We start from the raw sequence: 20,864 nt of genomic DNA on the forward strand, positions 1-20,864 counted from the left end.
GATGAGTAGATAGCAACGGCTGATTATTGACATAATTCTGCACTTCAATGGGTTCAGCAGCACTAGCGAAATTATTGGATTAAAAGTTAGAAACTACCTAATCGGGCGTTTTGCAAATCGATCTACAAATGCTCCATAATGATGCAATGCAATTAAACAGAACACAAAAAGTGGTGAGACTTCCTCTGCGCAGTAGTAAGAAACATGCATTTAGCCGCGTCGTCATAAAGTGCGTCAGCATGTTTTTGAGCTCTGGCTAGAGTTAGATGGCGCACCATGTATAAGAAGCCAAATATCGCTCCTTTATTTCAACAAAACAAAATAAATGAATTGTCAGTGACAGAAATAACAGAATATGCTACGTTACAAAAGATAGTCGATACGTCTGCGATAAACTTTCCATTCCTTAACGTTCTAGTGGGAAGGTCAAGATTCTCTTGTTAACGTATAAAATAGATATTACGTCACTATATATGTTATTGCTACGAAATTGCAGCCCTTTGTCTCTGGTATTCACTGAAACAGAAGAACCATGTTTACGTAGTTAGACCTCATTTGTAACTGTGTACAATAGAACATGCTTCATTTTTTTTATTAATGCTTGCCACCAAAACAATGTGGTAGTCACAGCTCACTGAATTTTCTTGCACTTCGGTCCACGTTAAAGGACCCCAGGTGGCCGAAATTTCCGGAGCTCTCCACTACGGCGTCTCTAATAATTCTATCTTGTTTACGGGATGTAAAACCCCATAAATAATTATCATCATTATTTAACAGCCCACTGAAGACTAGCTTCCCAGAGATATCGGTTCGAACGTTGGTAGCCTGTATTGCCATGACAGTTGCTGCATGTATGGAATGAGCTAACATCTACAGCCGTCTTTACTTTGTATTAGTGACATGATTTCAATTCTATGGTCATTGCTTATGGGCGTTATACTCCATTTAATTTCTTTTTCTGCGCTGATCATTTTTGAGCACAACGAACCCTTCCATCGTGTTTTATAAACTAGGTGGTCCGAAGGCCGTATACCAATGACTGACGTTTTATAGCCGCAATATTTCATGTTAACGGAGCAACTCAATAATAATATCTGGGGTTTAACGTCCCAAAACCGACGGAGCAACTCGTCCGTCACTCTTTAAACATACAGCTGAAGCTCTACTTACAATACGTCTTTGGTGTTGCGTTTTCATTGAAACTCCGCTCAAATAGACCTTTGAACTGAACACATGGCATAATTTACGAAGCCATTACACGTGGTGATTGTTTCTGCAGTTTCGTTAATGCAGCGAGAACGAGATTTATATTAACTCTGTAAGGAGCAAAGTTGCCCTCTGCCCGCCTAACACTGAAGTGACAATTGGTAGTTACAACAATAGCTCGCAGGCGTCCAATCGTGAAACACAATGCTCGGTTTCGCGAGTCCTTTGCAGCAAATTTCTGCAGCAGGGGAACGCAGGTTTTCTTCGGCTCCATCGCGGGCACTGGCATGCACAACATAGCGGTGGCGATAGCCGCCGTTTGCTGCGTGGTGGTAAGCGGATATCGTAATTGTACAGGTAAGTATTTCTTTCAGTAATCACCTGGTGGATGTTTATTCCTTTCTTCTCAATGATATTACAAAAATAAAAAGAAACCATTGTCATTTGCGCAGCCTGTTCTGAATACAGTATAGCAGCAACGCTGTGCAGAGCAATCGCCACGTTGGCTTGGGATTTTGATGTAAAATACAAAGCCTTTTTTAAATCTCTGCTAAGGGAAATCGAACTACATCCGTAGCGTCAAAAGTGTGAGATTTCGTGCTAACCTGCTGCTGGAAACACGGCGTCTGACGTATGTTTTCCTCGTATTTAAACTGTTGCTCCGGATGCAAGAAACAGCCGTAAAGGAAAATGTTGGAACGCCAAGGCGTAGATAAAGCTCTCATCCGATTTCAAGAACTCGGTTGTTAAATTTGGATTTCTTCACCACACAGCCTTTGTCACCACATGCAAGTTGTGGTTTGTCAGTGCTATTGTTGATGTCATGAATGTCGCTCCAAGATAAATTTGCTGATCTTACCTCGTAAGGCCAGGGATATTGCCGTAACTGGTTATGTGTGGCTATGTGCACTGTCCTATTGTTGAGTGTAATGTGAATTTCGTGACATGTGCATTGTGTAAACATTGCTCTTAGTTGCAACTTTTACACGCTTAGCTGCGGCGAGATTTCGCCTTATCGCAGCAGCCGTTACTTCAAAAGCTTTGATAGAGGCCATCGTAATCATCAACCTGACAACACCCACTGCATGGTAGCCACATCTTCCATGTTTCTTCAATGACTCCTCGGTCCTATGCTTGCTGGAGCCACGTTATCCAAGCAAGGTTGTTGCTTCAATCTACCCACCCGTCTTTCTGCCTCTCACTGGCGTACTGCCCTTCTCTTGGAATCCTTTCTGTTATTCTTCACGATCAGCGCTTGCCCTAGCTTCTCGCTACATGATCTGCCCATTCCCATTAACTTCTTGATGTCAACTACGATGTCCAAAAACAAGTATTGGTTCCCTGACCCATCCTGCTCCCTTCTTGTCTTTTAACATTTCACCAGTGATGTTCCTTTCCATGGCTGGCTGCGTGGTCCTCAGTTTAAAATGAACTCTCTTCGTAAGACTCCATGTTTCTTTCCCATAGGTAAGCACCGGAAAGATGCAGGTGTTATACACTTTTAAAGACGATAGTCTTTCTTGGGATACTTAAACGGAGAAATTTTGGTCTGTCCTTCTGTCTGTCTTTCTGTTTGTCGGCACGTCACGCGATTCAGCCACTCGGCCAAAGTTGAACCACTTGCCCAAGGGCCAGCCATCTTGAACTGGTACGGCTGTTCATACTTGTGAACGATGTCGATCAAAAAGTAAATATCACGCATATCTGAGGCGCAGCATCACTAGATAAGTATTAGGTGGTGTGTTCCTTTAATAGAAAATGCATACATACGTAATTCCAAAGACCCTACTTTCTTAAGCTGCGCTGAAACTTGCCTTCCTCTGTGCCCTCTTCACGAGCTCATTGTTGTGTTTCGGTTTCGGTTCTGTATTGCACTGTACAAATGCTATGGGGCGCCGCTCCGGCATTCCTGTTTTACGCAGGCGACGTGTAAATAAAAGAGTGTGTGGAGAGTACTAGTTGAGCGCGGACGTTTCTTCTGCTTCAGCGCATCGCGCCAAACCGCGTGTTCGGGCTGGTTGGCGTCCCCACCGGTCGCGTTGGTCACCGCCGGTCTTCGCCTGCTGCTGCGCCGGGACTACCAGCCCGCAACACAGCACTCATGTTTCCCGACGTATTGCCAGATGGCGCCCATATCTTACGCAGCGCCTCTTCTATCGTCTTTACACGACATTTGCAGCGACGCACGCAAATACGCGGCCAATTTTTTCTCTTGGGGTATACTAGTAAGCTGTAATTCACGATCTAATACTTTCTGTCCAATGTGCTATGCTCTATTCTTATTCTTCTACTTATTTCAGTCTCGTGGTCCCTACATGTGCTTCGACGTATTCTTCTACCACTTCTACAGCCTACAGGTACAGGCAATTTGACCGCTACATCAAACCTAGCAGTACCTTGCTAATCCAGCCAACCGTAGCGTACTACCACATCCTGGTTGGCGGAAAGATGCATTTGTTTAAAGGAATGATCGAAATATCCAACAGCGCTGCTTCGCTCAGACATGTCTTCTGAAAAGCTTCAAATTTAATAATATGTCATTTTTCCTAAGCCAGCGCATGGGCAAGGCGCGGTCGTCACGACTACTTTCCTTTATTTGTTTTTTTTTTTGTTGTGCGGATAATTACGTTGATGGAATGAATATTTTCGAAGTATCGAGACGAGGTGCGTTAGAAGTTGCAGATTGTTAAAATGGGGTGTTACCTACTCATTCACTTTTCCTATGCTATTTTATGTCCACAGTATGACGAACGCCTCTCGATATGGTCGCCAATTTGCAGTTCTCTGCTCTAACTGATTTCGCTTTATGCCTGTGCATTATTTAACTTCATCACCTCACCTAACCCTCCGCCACCCTCATCGGCCGTTCTTTTACACATAGCGCACATTGTAGTGAATAGAGCTTCCAAAAGGAACAGGTGCGAAAAAGATATTTATGATCGTCGTCGTCATCTTCACGCTCTAGTATGTCTACAACAGGAATCGCGGCCTCTACCTATTATCCCAGCCACCCTTTTCAGCGCGAACTAGTTCCATTTCATGCTCGCAAACATCTTGTTTCTGCGCTTCACTTAACCTTTTGGTGTCCTTGGTCGGACTTCCCCGCTATTCCATCGCTCTACTGACCATCAGTTATATATCCTTCACAAGACGTTACATCCCATGGTCCAATTTTTTTTCTTTATATCACCTTGGATATCGGCTACACCTGTTTGTTCTTCAGCCTTCCTGCTTCCTAGTGTTACTGCTATCGCTTTCGCTCCATTGATACATGCAGTGCGAGAATGAGCAATAAACAAGAGTTAGGACAAATTATGTGAAATTTAAAATGTGGTTCATTGCTCATTTGACCTATCTGCTTTCTTGTGGCAGACGCAGGTATCGGATGTTTAGTGTGAATTTCGCTGAAGTGGAACGGTCTGACACCTACCTCTACATCACTTTATGTCTATTCACAAATACGACTGTCTAAATGGAGATTCCCTACTTATAATGAATGGAAAATTTCCTTGTCCGTTGAATATTTTTTCACGTTTCCCACTTTGTAAATTGATACCGAAGGTATTAGAGCAATACCTAACAGTGACGTAGCTCACCGTTCCCTTGTACCACCAACGCAGACTCAGACTGCGAGTCTTCAACATGCAGCGAACTGGAAGTGCCCGTGCACGGAAGCCCTCGGCGAGACCGATTCTGCAGACCCCTGTACACGCCACCTGCCGTGAAGGAGGAACTGCGAACCTGCGTCTGCAAGAAGGGCTATGTCCGTAACTCCTGGGAGGAGTGCGTGCCGAGGAAGATGTGCATGCGCTGCAAGTTTCAGTGGCAGAAGGACTTCCGCAACTGCGCGTCTGGCTGTCCGTCGACTTGCAACAGGGCTGACGACATTGTCTGTCAGATACCCTGCGCTCCAGGGTGCGAGTGTCCTCCTGGCTGGAAACTGTAAGTTTAGTTCCCTGTCGTACAGTTAACGTTGTATGTTTTATTACTACAGTTATGCGGCTGTTCATTAGAGCATGGGTTCTCAAGCTTTCTTTCCTTGGGGAACCCCAGCGGCTTTCCCAGAGTTCCGCGGAAGTCCAATTTTTTTCGTGCCATTTTAGCACGAGAAATATCGGAAGCATGAGCAGGTTGGGTGAGAAGGAGGGTGTCGGTAAGGGATGTCGCTTATCCATACGCTCAACCACAGTATTAGAGCCGCGGCATTGGCCTATTATCCTTCATCTCGAAGTCCATCGCTGTTGATGTGGTACTCGCGATAATACATAGACCTGTATAAGTCAATAGATTAGGTGCGATTGAGCGTAAAGCGGGGGTGGGTCACATTTCTTTTGACCCTTCGCGGAACCCTACAATGCCCTTCACGGAACCCAGTTTTAGAACACATGCATTAGAGGTTCAACATGATCACATTGAACCGTCAGCGTAATGTTTGGGGGTAGTAATTTCGCAAAACAAGATTTATTGTTATATTGCTTCTCCGATTTTAAGTCAATCGATTGCTTAGTATTTTTAGGAGGCTTAATTCGATAGTACCCTCTTTAGAGTTTATTAGCAGCTTCAGTTCTGTAATTAGCTTGTAATTATTATTTAATGTAGCGATCAAGTGTAGAACCACGAGGCATCCATTAGTGCACTGCGGCATAGCCCACCCGCTTTGAAGTTGGTGCGATATGCCCCAATCAGAGGGTCATTAGAGGGAGCATTAGAGGGTCATACACGCGAAGAAAATGGCACCCTTGGACCTCTGTAATGCCTCAGCGCCAGATAATAATTCAAGTAAATGAATACAATCCGCAAATGAGCAGCTGCACACTGTGAATGCAATAAACAATAAGAACATCAAATACAATATGCAACGTGAAAAAATCACAGTGTCTTTTATGAGCACGCCTTAGACGACTTGAAGGCGACAGCCACCATCTTCTTTTCCTTCTCAGTCGATGTATTGATCCTCAGACGCCCCACTCGGAAAGCTCTCTACATCTAATGTGGTTTCGCGTGCCTCAGGAATCGGGAACATTGCAAGCTTCTTGCACTTCACCTGGTTTTCTTCTGCCTCCGTCATCGGCTCCCCTTTGACCAAGCGACGATGATGTGATGACGTTACCATGTGACGTCACAAATGTTGGAATCAGCGACGTCATGATTACGCTATAAGATAACGTCATCACGTGATAATGATCTCTTACATGCTTGTACTGACGCCGCCGACGCCGACGGTCAATTTTCGCATTTAATGAGGCATCTAAGGGCTTAATACTGTTGTATAGGACAAGCTTGCTATCTTAGAGAGGTACCTTGCCTGGGACAGCTATTGTCACCCGACTTCTTACACTGCCTTCACATAAATGATTACGGCAGGAGGTGCCCCTTGTGTCAAGAATCACAAAGCCAGGTGTGCTACAATGACAATTGTTGCGCGACCTGTCAAATGATTGTAATTTTTATTGATGTTCATGTATTCTCTATAAAAAAACGTTAGTATTGAGGTCTAGAGGTGCAGATAGGTGCATGACAGGGATTAAATCTAATACATATTGTATTGTATAAAGCGACGGCGACTTGTTGACCTAATATGCCTGTTTGCGCATTGGTAAAAAAAAAAAGTCACAGTTTCGCCGCAAGGGCGAAGCAATGAATGCGATAGCAAGAAAAGCGGCGCGTGATGGACGCGCTGCTCCGCTGCAGAAAGATCGCCCGGCCGGCAGCAACTACCGCGCGAGGCGACAGCGGAAGGGCAAAGTTCTCCCTTCGCAAATGTTAGAAGAGGCGGCCAAGCTGGCCGACGTTAAATGCGCCCGTTGCGCTCCTCGCGCCATCTCGCTGGTAATGAAGAAACGCTTATAAGCGCCTGCCGTCTTTGAGTACTGCGGTAAAGGGTGTGTAATAGCGCTCGCCGTTAGCTACCTAAAGGATATGCGTTTTGTGGCGTAGTGGTTAGCGCCACGCGCTGCGGAGCGAGAGGTCACTCGTTCGATTGCGCGCTTCGGAAGCATTTTTCTGAATTATTTTTCTTTGAGACACTTAAAGATATCTATCTATCTATCTATCTATCTATATATATATATATATATATATATATATATATATATATATATATATATATATATATATATATATATATATATATATACACATATATATATATATGTGTACATACATACGTACTCATACATATACGGTGCATGACGGCGGCGGCAAAAACCAGCCGAGACTGTCCATATAATTGTTATCGCAATACTAGTTTCACAAAATATAAAACAGACGTGATAAATAAGGTTCCTTGTGTTTTTCGCTGAACAAAATTCACTTCTTCCAACATTCCTTCACATGTGGATGTATCCCTGGAAGTCACCTAGCGCTAAACGCTTGATAAGCAATGCCGTTTCCTGAATTAGCGCTTCAGCCTCAACAATGTTTCCCAGAACACAAATTTGCCTTTGTCAAAACAGAGAAATACAAGCAGATACCGCGCTCTCCGGGAATCAGTGTACGTGCAACCAAAGCTTTTGCGGCAGGTTGTCAGCATTTTCACTTTACCACCATGCGTATCCGGTAGAGGTTACAATTTTCGCATGTAGCAATTGGGACGTGAAACGTAACGCCAGTTACCCAGTGTTGAATTTTGAAAACACCACTTTCTAGCCAGACAACGTGCGCGAAAGCATTCAAGAAACGTGTGTGTGCGAGGCTACTTGTCGTTAAAACGGCGCTGCGCGCAAATACATGGCACGAGAAGCCCATGAACACATATTTCCAGCATTGTAACGAAACTCTACGAAGTAACTCATAGAGAACCCCTTAAGCTTCGAATGAACGCTTTGCCAATGACACTAACTTCTAGATAATTTTTGAAGGGCACTCAAGCGTGCTTATAATGCTCGCTCGTAAAGTATCCCTGTTGCGGGTCTGTCAGTTGCGGGCCTTTTACGCCATCTGATGCCAGTTCTTCTGCACTGCTGATGTTCCCACATTGTTGAGTTGCACACGCTTTACATAGCCCATGTGCTCTTCTATGGCCAAGCTTCTTTATGGCCAGTATCACTGAAAGCCTCATACAGAACACACTAGCTGGAACTGTGCACAATGATCATGTCTGAAAGACTGCCACTGCTTCTGATCATACAAGTTTCATTTTAGTTTCATGAACAATTACTCTAACAAAAGATCAACCAGCTTTTTTCTCTTCGACCTGTTTCCTTACCTGTAATTAGTGGAGAGCAAGAAAAACGTTGCGCTGTCGGTAGCAAACGCAGTAGAATGTTTTTTAATTGATCACGGAAATAGGCTTTCTTTATGTTTTACTGTTGCAAGAAAACAAACCGAACACAGGTTTTCCAAAAGACATGCTTCTGAAATTATTTTACAGCCTTTCGGCAGTCAGGCAACATTTACAAACACATAGAGTAGAAGCTCTTATCATCCCAAAACCTGGGAAAGGAGCGAAGAAGCTGCAGCTACCTCCAAGCAGCTCTTTCGACCAGGACCACGTTTCTCATAAACTCTACACGATGTTCGAAAAATTTTTACCTTTTTCTGCCAAATTTACCGAAACTTTTATATTTGCCTTTTGTTCCATTTTTCGGTGATCTACAATTGAGAATGTCTCCATATGGGTAGCGCGAGTAATGCACTCTTGATATTACGTTTCCGTAGAACACTCCATCTAATAGAGACGAAACGGCCCCTTTAATGTGGAGAGAGGGAGAACGTAGCGCTGTTTGGCCTGTCCCCACTTCTTACTGACTAAACATTTTCTGCAGCCATTTTGAATTGTAATAACACAAAATGCTGCATCCTATACCATAAACTCAGACCTAAAGTTGTGAGCACATTGACAATTCATCTGTACTTGCTTCACAAGGTACAATGCGGCACACACTTCCTTGCATACCTCTGCAACAGCAAGCGCAAAATCAAATTGCATGCAATTTCTCTATTTATTTACTTGTGTTTTTTTCTAGATTCAATAATGTTATAAGCAGTACGTAGTAAAAAAGATTTCTCCTATTTTCAATAAAACTAGCACACTAATAATTATTGTTGTGGTTTAACGTCCCAAAACCACGATATGATTATGAGAGACGCCGTTGTGGAGGGCTGCAGATATTTCGACCACCTGGGGCTCCCTTTGACGTGTTCCTAAATCTAAGTACACGGGCCTCAAGCATTTTCGCCTCCATCGAAAATTTGGCCACCGCGACCGGGATTCGATCCCGCAACCTGCGGCTCAGCAGTCGAGCACCATAACCACTAGACCACCATGACGGGTCAACTAGCTCAGCTCAGGCTCAAGTTGACAAAAATAGACAAGTTTCAAGATGACGCCCCGCGAAAAACCCCTTCTTTATTATTTCAAGTATGTAAGCACGTTGGTGTCCCTAGGTCCACTTGTACATGAAAATGTTGAAGACTTCAAAAAAAAAAAAAAAAAAAGAAACCCGGGTTGGTGTGTAGATACCGCTTACCTCGTATTACCATACTATTTAGATTACAATGGCAGTATAGTCACAGGCTTACTGTCATCAACGCCTATTTTGATATTCTTTGAAAGCCTTTTTTTATTGAGTAACGCGCCACTTTTTCTTAGTCCAGGCTGTAATGCGAAATAGTAAATCACGGTGGCGCGCTGTAATGTTGCTGTCTCGTCTGAGATTTATTAACAAGTTCATTATCTTCCCAGAACACTCAATGTGTGTTTTCGTTTGTTCTGACTCAAACTATAACTCAGAGTGCATTTTATCTTTGCAGGCACCCGACTTTTGTAAGGATGTGTATAAGGGCCGAGAAGTGTCCAACCAAGTGTCCACCACACTCGTCGATGCAGGAATGCGTGTCGACCTGCGAGCCGCGGTGCGGCGAATCGCCGCCGCTCAAGTGCGTCACCAGTTGCGGCACGCCGTCTTGCGTTTGCGACAAGGGATACGCCGAATACATGCGAGCTGGAGTGAAGAGATGCGTACGGCGAGAGAGATGCGCCAAGCTCCTCGACTTGGCCGAATTGTTCAGACCACGTCGTTGGGGTGACGAAAGCTTTGGAGAAACGCCACTCGGTACGGATAGGCATCTCGGAATAGGTAGGCGCAGACGCAGGAGGCCCAGAGAGTCGAGTGCCAGAAGATACTCTGACAACAGTGATGCTGGTGCTATCAGCGAAAATGGGCCCCCGTCTTACAGAGAATATTTCGAGACAAACTCACCAAATTTATCACCATTATACGAAACACCTCGTTTCACGGTTACATATAATAATGCCCCTACCGGAATTTACCCAAGGACACCACCCACTTCCGGCTCCTTGCCTTGGCTTGGCACCCCACGACTTCGCGAGAGCGTTGACACGTATTACCCATTGTCTACTTCGCCACGGAGTCTTGGAGGAAACAGCTGGACTGGCTTTGAAACTTACCCATGGGCGCCGTCGTCTAGGGTCACAGCAGACTACGGTTGGAAGGATTACGGAAGGTACCCGAGTGCTAGAGTATTCGGTTTACCTAACGGATGTGAAGCCGTAGGTTTCATGTATTACCCTTCAGGGAATACGTGGCGGTACCATCGGATACGGTTGGACTGGTTGCGAAATTCACCCCTATGGGAAGCCCTCGTTCGCTATTGTAGTTTATGAAACACCTGGTTTTGTTCCTACAGGGTAAATTATCGTGTCGCGGATCTTTATGACGGGTATAGCGTTTGTGTTACGTAGAGACGGTGCCAAAGGATGTGCTAGCGTAGGTTTTGCAAGGCGACCGGTGTTGGCAGCCGAAGCGCTTGTTTGAAGGGGCCGGGTAGTGATAGTATGGGACCATTCCTGCATTTGTCTTTGCGCTCACACGTATTCAATGCTCGTACGAAAGCGCACTTCAATGTCATGCTCACCTGCGATTCAGAGGCCATTACAACGTAAAGACTAGTGTAAGACATCCGCAGAAGACAAATTACTGACAGAGCTCGTAACAGAGGTGGATAAAGTGTGTCTCGTGAGCGTCGTTTTAAGAAAAAGAAATAAAAACTCTTCTTTTTACGAAAAATTGTCAATATATTAAAGAAAACGTACAACTAAACTCAAAGCAAGGAATGCTAGGAAATACATAAGAAATATTGCTAGCTTGAAGAAGAAAAGCAACCTTGAAGCAGTAATTGGCATGCTTTTAAAGAAACAATGCATCACAGGTTGATCTATTCAAAAAAATTCCTACGATCTAGTGAAATAGATTCCAAGAAAGATGATCACGGTAAATGCAGTAATTGGGAAATTTTGAACCAATTCAGCAGCACTTATGCAAGACAGAGTAGTAACAATCATGATAAACACGTCTTTATGCTAAGGTATTGCGAAACAAAACTAGTGCCTTGCATATGAACAAAAGCCAGTGCAATACGCACGAAAATGTGCATATCTCTGTATCACCATTGTCGCTCTTAGCGCAACTCGGGGACTAATTTATTTGTGAATGGGGTCTTTGGTGAACCCTCTCCGAATATAAAGCCCATTGAAAAGCTTGCGCTGGCATTTGTAAAACTAACGTCACCGATATCTCCGGTCCACACTTTGCCCCTCTCACCAAGAAACACGAAATTATCGAAGAGCATGCAGACAACGAGAAACACTCAGAATTATGCAGAAATAGTAGAACAGGGTTCTCAAACACGCGGCCCGCGAGCCATCTTTTTTTAATGTCCGCGGCCCGTACTTCACTGTCCCATATTTCTTTTTCTTAATAGGTGTATTTATGAGCTACACAGACGTGACTGGTCTCAAGCATTTCTTTCGTGAAGCACCGCAAGCGGTCATCATATGTTGAAACATAACCGTGGAAGAAAAACTCTATTTCACAATCGGCGTCCCGATTTCATTCTTCAGGAGATCAGTATCGATGTGTTTCTCGAATCCTGTCGCGAAATCACGTTCAGGAATGCCGCATATGAAAAAGGCCTTCTTTCAAATGGCAATGTTAGCTGATGTTTCCTTACGCCTCCCCCCCCCATTGTTACCTTCTTCACTGTGGAGGTGAGTGGAGGTGAGTTTGACTCACCGCTTGTGGAGGTGAGTTTGAGACCCCTGGGGTAGAACGTGAGTGGCAATACAAGAGGACATAGTGCTTCGTACGTTAGCCTGTTTGTGGACTTTTCGAAGCAACCTTTGTTCCAGTTGCTCTGCAGTCCTGACGCCAGCTTGGTTCAGCGGAACCTCGAGTCATTGGCGGAACTTTTCGCCTGGTTGCCAAAGTGTCTTGGTAACGTCCTGCTAACACCGAACCTCGGGTTGTTTCGTTTAATGTCGTCTTCGTTACCGCCTTAGTCATCAGTTGGCCGCAATTAAAGCCCACCTACTAACGCACGAGAATCACCAAGTTCGATCTCGATGTGAAGCCGCTGGTTGTGCGGCCGCTCGGCATGGTCAAGTATCATCCACGTCTTTATCTCATCTTCTTTACCTCATCTATGTCAAAATGAAGCCGTTTGCTTGGGTTTGGTGCGTTTACCTTTCTTACCTCGCTCTTCCCCCAATGTTTGGTTCCTCCATCGTTAACATGTATCGGTTACCGACAAGAAGATCCGAATGCCCAGTGGTCTAGGGAACCATCGCAGAGAGGTAGGGTGGATATGCGTTTTCCAGAGAAACAAGGCTGTTTCAGCGGTTGCCGACCGTAATCGCTGATGCGTCGCCTTCAAATATTCGGATATTTTCATTCCTGGTTTCACGCCCGAGAGCCATCCTATGAGAAATAAGAAATAACCTATTTTGTTGTTGGTTCGATAAGCGGAGAAATTGCAGTCAATAACCTGAAACATCTTGCATAGTGCAAAAATAAAGCCCGCTGCTTTTAAAGACGCACCAGTATGCAAAGCACAAGTACGTTTATACAAATAAAGTGGGCATGAACATGCCCACTTTATTGCACGAGCACCTCCACAAAGCGCACTCTCCAGACGTCTTTCATACGGCTTCCGAAAATCCTGTCGTAGTCAAACAAAGTAATGCAAGCATTAAACGCTGGATTGAAGCAGTTCATATAGAAGGCAACACACCAAATATACACTGTAATCCGTCCCTGAAAAAAAATTCATTCACATTGTTTGCACGTTTAGTTTCGTCGATTGGGCGCCCCTTCCACGCCTGCGAATGGAATCGACATCGTGGAAAAGCATAAAATAAAGCTTTGTTTCTACACCATACATTTTGAGCACGAGCAGTAAGTCTTCCCGTGTAAAGAGCTATCTCAAAGCAAAAATGACAAGCGCGTTTTCAGCTTATGATGATGTTATTATAAACGAACCACGACCCCTATATGAAGCTAGTGGGTTCTTCGACTACTTTCTGTGGTGTTTAAAAATGTCACCACGTTTCTGTCTAATGCTCCCGTTTCGCTTTCGACATGCGGTTAGTGGTGGCGGCTATGCGGTGAAATGTGACAGATGGTTATTGTTCTATACAGACCAGCAAAACGCTTATTTAACCTTTCAACTAATAAGTTCGTTGGTTTCATCGTAATTAGAAAATTGAGGTAAGCTGGTCTTGTTTGTTTTTTCGCGAAAGCGGTGCCATCTTTTGTGCACGGATGTATATATAACAACGGAACTGGCGATCGATGAATTACGAGTCGTCGGAGCAGGCGAAACCGAAACTGCACGGTCTGGTGCAGGCATGGGTGCATATCCCGCACGACGTCGTTCGTTACGTCATCGAAAAGCGAGCAGCCCGAATCGCACCGCTTCACGCTGTCCGGGACTGGGCCTCGCGATACTGACGGGAACGGCGAGCGCTCATTTCAAGCCGCCGGTGACGCGGGCAGCAACGTAACCCATAAAACTAGACCTGCACATGTGTCAGCGCAGCAGGTTTCGGTTTCGCGTAGTCTGAGACCGTGCCAGTCATAGTACCGGAGATCTGTTGGTAACAGCGTTTTTCTAAATCTAAAAACTTGCGCTACTTTTATGAAGTCTTGACTTCGGTTTCCCCACTACGATGAACCCGCTGAACCTATTGACTTGATGAGCATTAGCTAGTTTTCGTCAATTAATTTCTGTTTACTATGGTGAGTTAGCCGCTACTGAAAGCCCACTACCACCCACGGCATGTCTAAGCAACAATTTCATAGTTGCTTGAAAGCGAATATTTTTTTTACACTACTTCAGGGCTTCGTATAAACACCCTGCATTCCAGACCGACAATTATATCGGTCTAAAGTGCCAAATATATAGAATACATAACAGCTTTTAGAATTAGCAATATATTGCTTGTATTGCCAAAACTATAATGAAACTCCTCTGCATGTAGTACACCTTCTTACAAACACAGGTTCCTGCGCGCACTGACTCGGCAGGCTAGTTCAAGGAAAGATCAGCCCTGTGTGATTCTTTGCTGACTGTCATATCCATGAGTGCACAGCTGTTGCATTCATAGACATATATACTTTAAGAGGCACAAGTATGTGAAAATTTCTTGCAGGGAAGGCACGGACGTCAGTCTCAACAAATATGAGGTGTCCATAGATGAATAAAATGACAAAACAGCAAATAATAAAACATCAGAAACCCTGAAATAATAAATCCGCACGCATTATTAACAATGCAATGGAATGGTTTTCAGAAGTAGCGCGCAAAATATTTAGTCTTTTAGGAGGACAATAATTTATTTACGAAATGTTTTACCATTGTAGAGGTCAAGGGGAACTAAAAACGGGTCGCATCACGCATTTTTTCAACTAACAGTGATACAACAGCTGTGAGTGCACGCATTAATTTAGGCGGCGGTGCTCAATGTTGGTGTCGGCGCCGTTAGATGGAGAACCATGTCCAGCTGAACTCGCTGTAGCGCTGTAGCTCATACAGCCGCACTTTTGTCGCAGATGTGCGGAACAAAGATACAGCAAATGGCACGGGCTATTGTTAGGGCGTGCAATATGCTTGATTAGTTTTGTCGCTAAAAGAACTTACAAGAGCATTGTGTTTTTAACCTTACCTTGCTGCTGAAAAGCCAAATTATCGGTCGCCTTTTCTTGTCGACACGCGGTATTTGAAACAAAAAGAATGACGCTTTTTTTACATTCGCAGTAATTTTAGTACGCTTCTTCTATGACGAAAAAGATATTCACGTCAAATGTTTTCTGGAATTTAGAAGTAAATGCGGCTGCACTTATATTCTGTTCAAAGACGTAGTCAACGAAGGAGCACAAAGCCATTAAGGACTCTCAAGGTCTCAAGCATCCTATTGTATACCTGACACTAAAAATTTTTGTATCTTGTTCCCACCACTACTGGTGCTTCGACAGTAAGAAGGGCAAAAAGGGCTGTTGCTCTGGGTTTCTGCATCAGCTTCCTCACAGTGACGAACATTTATCAGCGACACTACCTCAATCTGGTATTTACCTCCAGTCCATGTTTGAATGTACCAGCGCCCCAATAACTTTCACTCAAACATTATATATAGGAAGTCATTATGATGCCACTAGCATCTACATTCGCTCCAACAATAACGACGAGAGGCTGCAAGTTACGGGTCAATGGAAGGGATTGGAGAAAGAACACGGCTGTACTAAATGCACTCGCTAGCACATAACCTAAACAGCTCCCACCTAAAATTTTTACCAACCATCATAAATTGATGGCATTCGTTGAACAAGTGCGTTAAGCTGCGCTGCTTGGTGAATTACGAAGGATATCGCAGGCAGATTATCTTTGTTTTTCACAAAAAATAACATTCACGATGTCTGTCATAGCTGTATCTGTGTTATGCAAGGTGGGACTGTACTAAGACCGTTCGTAGGCGAATGCAACGCTGGCTCATATCGTGATGCTGGCATATACGTCCAGCGGTACCATACGGAAAAAAGTTTTTTCGCGAGCAATCCTGGCTTTTGACCCTTTTTTTTACTATATAAGGGTCACGCTCCTTAAGGAATCCGCGAGTCGCTAAATATTGTTTCCACGTAAGCAGAAAAAGTAAGCGTGATCTTACTGGCAACCGCAACTCCAGCTGCTAATACTGCGCTGCGTATTTCGTTTGTTCGTGGCACTGCGCTAAAGCTCCATAGTGACTACGCTATTCCTGGCATCGAGGCGGCGTCTCTATCGCAGTGGCTATCCGTCAAGTGCCAGCGTTGCACGCGCAGCTGTCATTGGAATGAGCGACTCGCAGCTGGTGCTTGCCCTGCTTGCTTGCCTCTCCTGTAAGTGTGACGTCACCCGGGAACGCACCGTCCACTTTGATTTATTAGGCGGAAGTCGGTCAGGTATGGGCACATAGCACATAGCATTAACCACGGTTCACTGTTAATTTTTTATTTTTGCGTCTATAACCAGTTGCAGTGTCAGAATGAAAGAAAAAGAGTTTCTTTAGCTAACCTAAGGATAGAGCAGGAGAAAGCTTTTACTCTCATGAAACTCTCAATAAATTACGTATCCCCCCACTGCTCTCAAGCGTTCTACACCTCACCCGGTTATGCATCACCTACGTGATGCTACGTGATGAAGTCGTGATATGACGTGAGAAGTCGTGAGAAGTCGTGATAAGACGTCCAAACATGGTCATGCTACTTGTGCTACAATTCGTGTTATGATTCATGATCATCAAGGTCATTTATTTTCAATTTCACACCTAACCTTGATTCACAGGAATGGATGGGTTGCCGATTCTGTCCGCAGACTACGTTGACATAACTGAACTGAACCCAAACACGCAGTTGATAACTCGCCAGCGTTCTTATTCTGTGCGGTGTGATTCTGAGGCGCTGAGCTACGCCACGCGCACCAGCTCACTTGATTCGGGAACAATTTCGTCGCGTGGATTTGGAATAAAATGTCGTCTTGCGAATTTTCTACGTGCTTGGTCACGTTGGAAGTATACGCGCGTGGGTGCGTCTCAGAAGTAGGTCAATGCATTGTGGACAATACCAATTGTACTCCTAGTGTCATGATTGGTCGATCCTAAGAACAGTTCGGCTTTGATCACCTACTGCGTTGTGATGAGAGTAAAAATAACGTCTTTGCTCAAGTCCTACGATAGACACTTACACCTGTGCGTCCTGGTATATGCATAGTTACCGCGACCCTCATACCTGGTGTTTAAGACGAATTCCTGTACTAAACAGATATTGAGATGTAACATCATGCGATCAGCCAGTCTGAGAGAGAGAGAGTAAACGTTTATTAGCAATTCCTATTAGCAACTACAGTGGGTGGGGTCCTTCGTTCAGTGCTGCACTGGCTACAGAGGATTGCCGGGCCTGGTCCAGGGTTGTTGACAATAGGTGTCCCAATTCTTTGTCACATCGTGGCACATGAAACGCTAATCCTTCTCTCTTGCCGTTGTATGTTGCGCAGTAATGGTCCGGATCAATCAGGTACTTCTTTTCGGAACATGCCGTCTAGAATATCAATAAACGACTCCCGCTGTTGGTTCTCGAATCTGTGACTTCACATCTGCGATTATTCATTTATGGAATAATATTGCTACCTTAAGGATGGCAAAACCTTATGTGCAATAGAGCGTTGAAAAAATTTGCGGCAAGACAGCAGATTTTGCAAGCGGCCTTGGCCATTGTGCGTCCATCTATGCGATACAAGCAATAATTTTTATCAGTTCCAGCCGAGCACTTTCAAGCGGTACTTTCAAGTTGGCGTCTATGATGAGCTCACCTTTTTCAACGGCAGCGGATCTATTTTTTTCTTCAAGTTCATATAACGCAACCTAGAGAACACAACAAGAGGCCTCGGTCGAGGTCTCTTTTTCTTCTTTAATCGCGAGATCACAAGGAGTTCGCACGTGTCTCTGAAATAGAAGTGACACTCGCATGTTAGATTAATAGGAGGTGTAATCGCATCATGCAATGGATAATGTAGCGTTCTGTACGATTGCCAGCGATATGCCATCGCACACGTTCCCTTATGGCGTCACCAGCAAGCGCGATGCAGTGTACGCTCATCGCTTCAGCCACTATCTACGTCCTTTGGGTGAGCGGGCATCTTAACTGTACAAGTGAGTACTGCTGTCTAAATCGTCACCAAAAACATTTGTTTGAAGCACTATTTGCACAACGCTGTCTGAAGAGAAATCGAAAAAGCCTGAGTAAATTATGGTCTTCAAGAGGTCGCTCATTTTCATAAGAGATGCTTCGGGATTGCGTATGTCACCAGTGATGCAATTATTATTGTATTCAGTAGATCAAAAATGAATAACTAGTCGCGGTGTCACGGTGAGGTGCGCTGTATTGGGTCCCTCTGAATGAATTTGTCCCATTTCACACCCTAAGGACTGTGACTCTTCTTTTATACATTTGAGAGTCACATGTGTCGCACTCTCTCTAGACAGGCATGTTGACTGTCCTTAGAGAGTCGCAATGACTCTCTTTAAGAGAGTCTTGGCACGCAAGACTATCCAAAAGAGAGTAAATGTGAATCTCTAAGGACAGTGTACACATGTGACCCTCACAAGTGCAAAACTAGAGTCGAAGGACCCCTACTTTATTTTTTAGACTGAAGCTTCATTAGTGGGAGCGCAGTACATGACACGCGAGTATTTTTTTTTTCTGTTTCACCTCATGTCACTGCAACACCGGTCGAAGGGGTTAAACCGGTGGCCACTAAGCGCCAGAGCGTAACGCCACATCCACAGCGCCATCAAGGCCGGTGCAAATTACTCGAATGGCGAGAAGAGCATATAGTATGCTGCGTTTAACATGGTAGCACGAGAGCGAGGCAACCTTATCACTTATCATGCAAGACACCGATCGTTCTCCTGATCTTTAGTATAATGTTTATTAGCCGGGGCATTCATTTGGCGCTAGTCGTCCTATGCATTTGACTATGAAGCTTTCGAGCCTTGAAGATCAATAAAATAGGATGCGGACGCCGGATATTGTTTGTGTCTAAGCATCGTTCCAATTTTAGTATATGTACTTTGTGTCTAAATATTCTATGTAATTACCGCATAATCTTCAACTTCGCTCTTAGTTCGCAGCATAACTGCCTGAATTTTTTATTGCCTTTGTATCTATTCCAGATCCCAAAGGCTGTGTGTCGTCGCCAGTGTGCGGTGCCTTGGAAGACCCTGTCGTCGGAAAGCCTCAGCGGGACTGGTACTGCTGGTCTGCGTTCACGCCCGCGTGGCAGTTGATGCAGTTCCGCACTTGCCTCTACAAGTGAGGCTTTGTCCGCAATTCGTGGAGAGAATGTATCCCGCACATGAAGTGCGTAGCTTACAAGTTCCAGTGACAAAGGGACTACCACACGCGCTCCTCCGGTTGCCCTGCGACGGGCAACAAGCCATTAGGGACGTCATGCCAGAAGCCGTGCTATCAGGGATGCCACTGCCCTCCCGGTTGGGTTGTGTGAGTCAGCTGTGACTTTGACTGAATTTGTAAACTTTTAGTTCACATGCTTGCAAAGTGTGAAAAAATGTGAGCAAAAATACAGAATGCAGAACGAGGTAATCTAGTGCTCACACCTTTCAGAAACATTCTTTAGGCTTCGACTGGCAAGTTAGATTAATAGTTTTATTCAAATATGCAACACTGCGCATGAGAAACACGCCGTTTCGTAATCCTTAACCATTTAATCTACAATGCACGCGTACTGATAGTGTTTGTTAGAGAGATCTCTTGCAACCCATAATTTAGCCTCACGCGCATCGAATACGAAGGCCTGTTTCTCGTATCTTCCCTCAATTAAACTTAAGGCATACGGATCGCGAAAAGTAGGCCTACAATATATTGTTCCGTACTGTATGGACGAATAAGGACAAAAGAGCTGAATAAAGCGCACGATTTAAGAACATTCGACGGTCTCTTTACCTGTTTGATGGGGAGGTTCATCCTCCGGCAGCATCATAAACACTTAAATAAATGTTTTCGCCCTCAGTGAACCGCACGACAAAAGTCGCTTGAATGAGACTTGCATATGAACGATCCAAACATAATAGTCCCAGCGAGTTATCATGCTGCATTGAAACGCCACACGGGGCCTGCTAAACCTTATTGATCAATGAGATACTTATGCAACGAATGAAAATAATGATAACACATACTGATGATGCAATAACGTCATTTTGCTCCCCAGAGTTCTCAGTAATGAATATGCGCAGATTTCGGCGGTTTTTCTAGGCTACTGACATCATGTGAACACAAGGAGCGTGTGTTGGGGGCCTAGTTCGTAAGACATGTTATGTAAATTTAAACTGCGCTGAGGACGAGAAACCAGATTAGAACACTGCGTTTGTCCTGTCTGCTTCTACTCTGGTGTCTCGTCCTAAGCGCAGGTTTAATTTAGATTTCATGTGAACACTTCTGTCAAGAACTGAAAAGTAAGTTTTCTTGCGCGGCAGAAAAGAGAACACAGCCCTCACGCTAAACTAAATCTGATGGTTACTTATTGGGAAGCGCTCTTTACAGGGAATTTTGGGACCAGTTATTACAAATTAAGACGGCGCAAATGACAGAGGAGCAGTAAAATAAGGACTCTTGGGTGTCTTTATTCTACTGGTGCTCTATCTTTTGAGCCGTTTTGATTTATATGAATCGCTCGTGTTGTGTCATCTTTTCAGATTCGTGCCTTTATTTGCAACCATGCACACCAGCTCTCCAGCTTCTTGTATTGTGAATCGATACTTTCTATGTCGAGCAATACAGATAAGGTATACAATGCTGGTATTCTTGATC

At 44.4% G+C, this 20,864-nt stretch overlaps 1 protein-coding gene across 1 annotated transcript; it reads left to right on the forward strand.

Annotated features, from left to right (window-relative positions):
* The first annotated feature begins 1,386 nt into the window (after window positions 1-1,386).
* Window positions 1,387-13,385, forward strand: LOC119401656 (uncharacterized). The gene is made up of 3 exons (XM_037668570.2): window positions 1,387-1,563; window positions 4,827-5,148; window positions 9,961-13,385. The coding sequence occupies exons 1-3, from the start codon at window positions 1,494-1,496 to the stop codon at window positions 10,832-10,834; spliced, it is 1,266 nt and encodes a 421-aa protein (XP_037524498.1). The 5' UTR covers window positions 1,387-1,493; the 3' UTR covers window positions 10,835-13,385.
* Window positions 13,386-20,864: the final 7,479 nt, after the last annotated feature.

Source organism: Rhipicephalus sanguineus, chromosome 8 (assembly GCF_013339695.2).
Source record: "Rhipicephalus sanguineus isolate Rsan-2018 chromosome 8, BIME_Rsan_1.4, whole genome shotgun sequence".
In the NCBI taxonomy this organism is placed as follows: Eukaryota; Metazoa; Arthropoda; class Arachnida; order Ixodida; family Ixodidae; genus Rhipicephalus; species Rhipicephalus sanguineus.

Bases quoted from the DNA above. Each gene is read 5' to 3' on its own strand.
- LOC119401656 (XM_037668570.2), top strand. From the start codon at position 1,494: ATGCACAACATAGCGGTGGCGATAGCCGCCGTTTGCTGCGTGGTGGTA. The intron at 1,564-4,826 runs GTAAGTATTTCT...CCACCAACGCAG, and splicing joins CGGATATCGTAATTGTACAG to ACTCAGACTGCGAGTCTTCA. The intron at 5,149-9,960 runs GTAAGTTTAGTT...TTATCTTTGCAG, and splicing joins TGTCCTCCTGGCTGGAAACT to GCACCCGACTTTTGTAAGGA.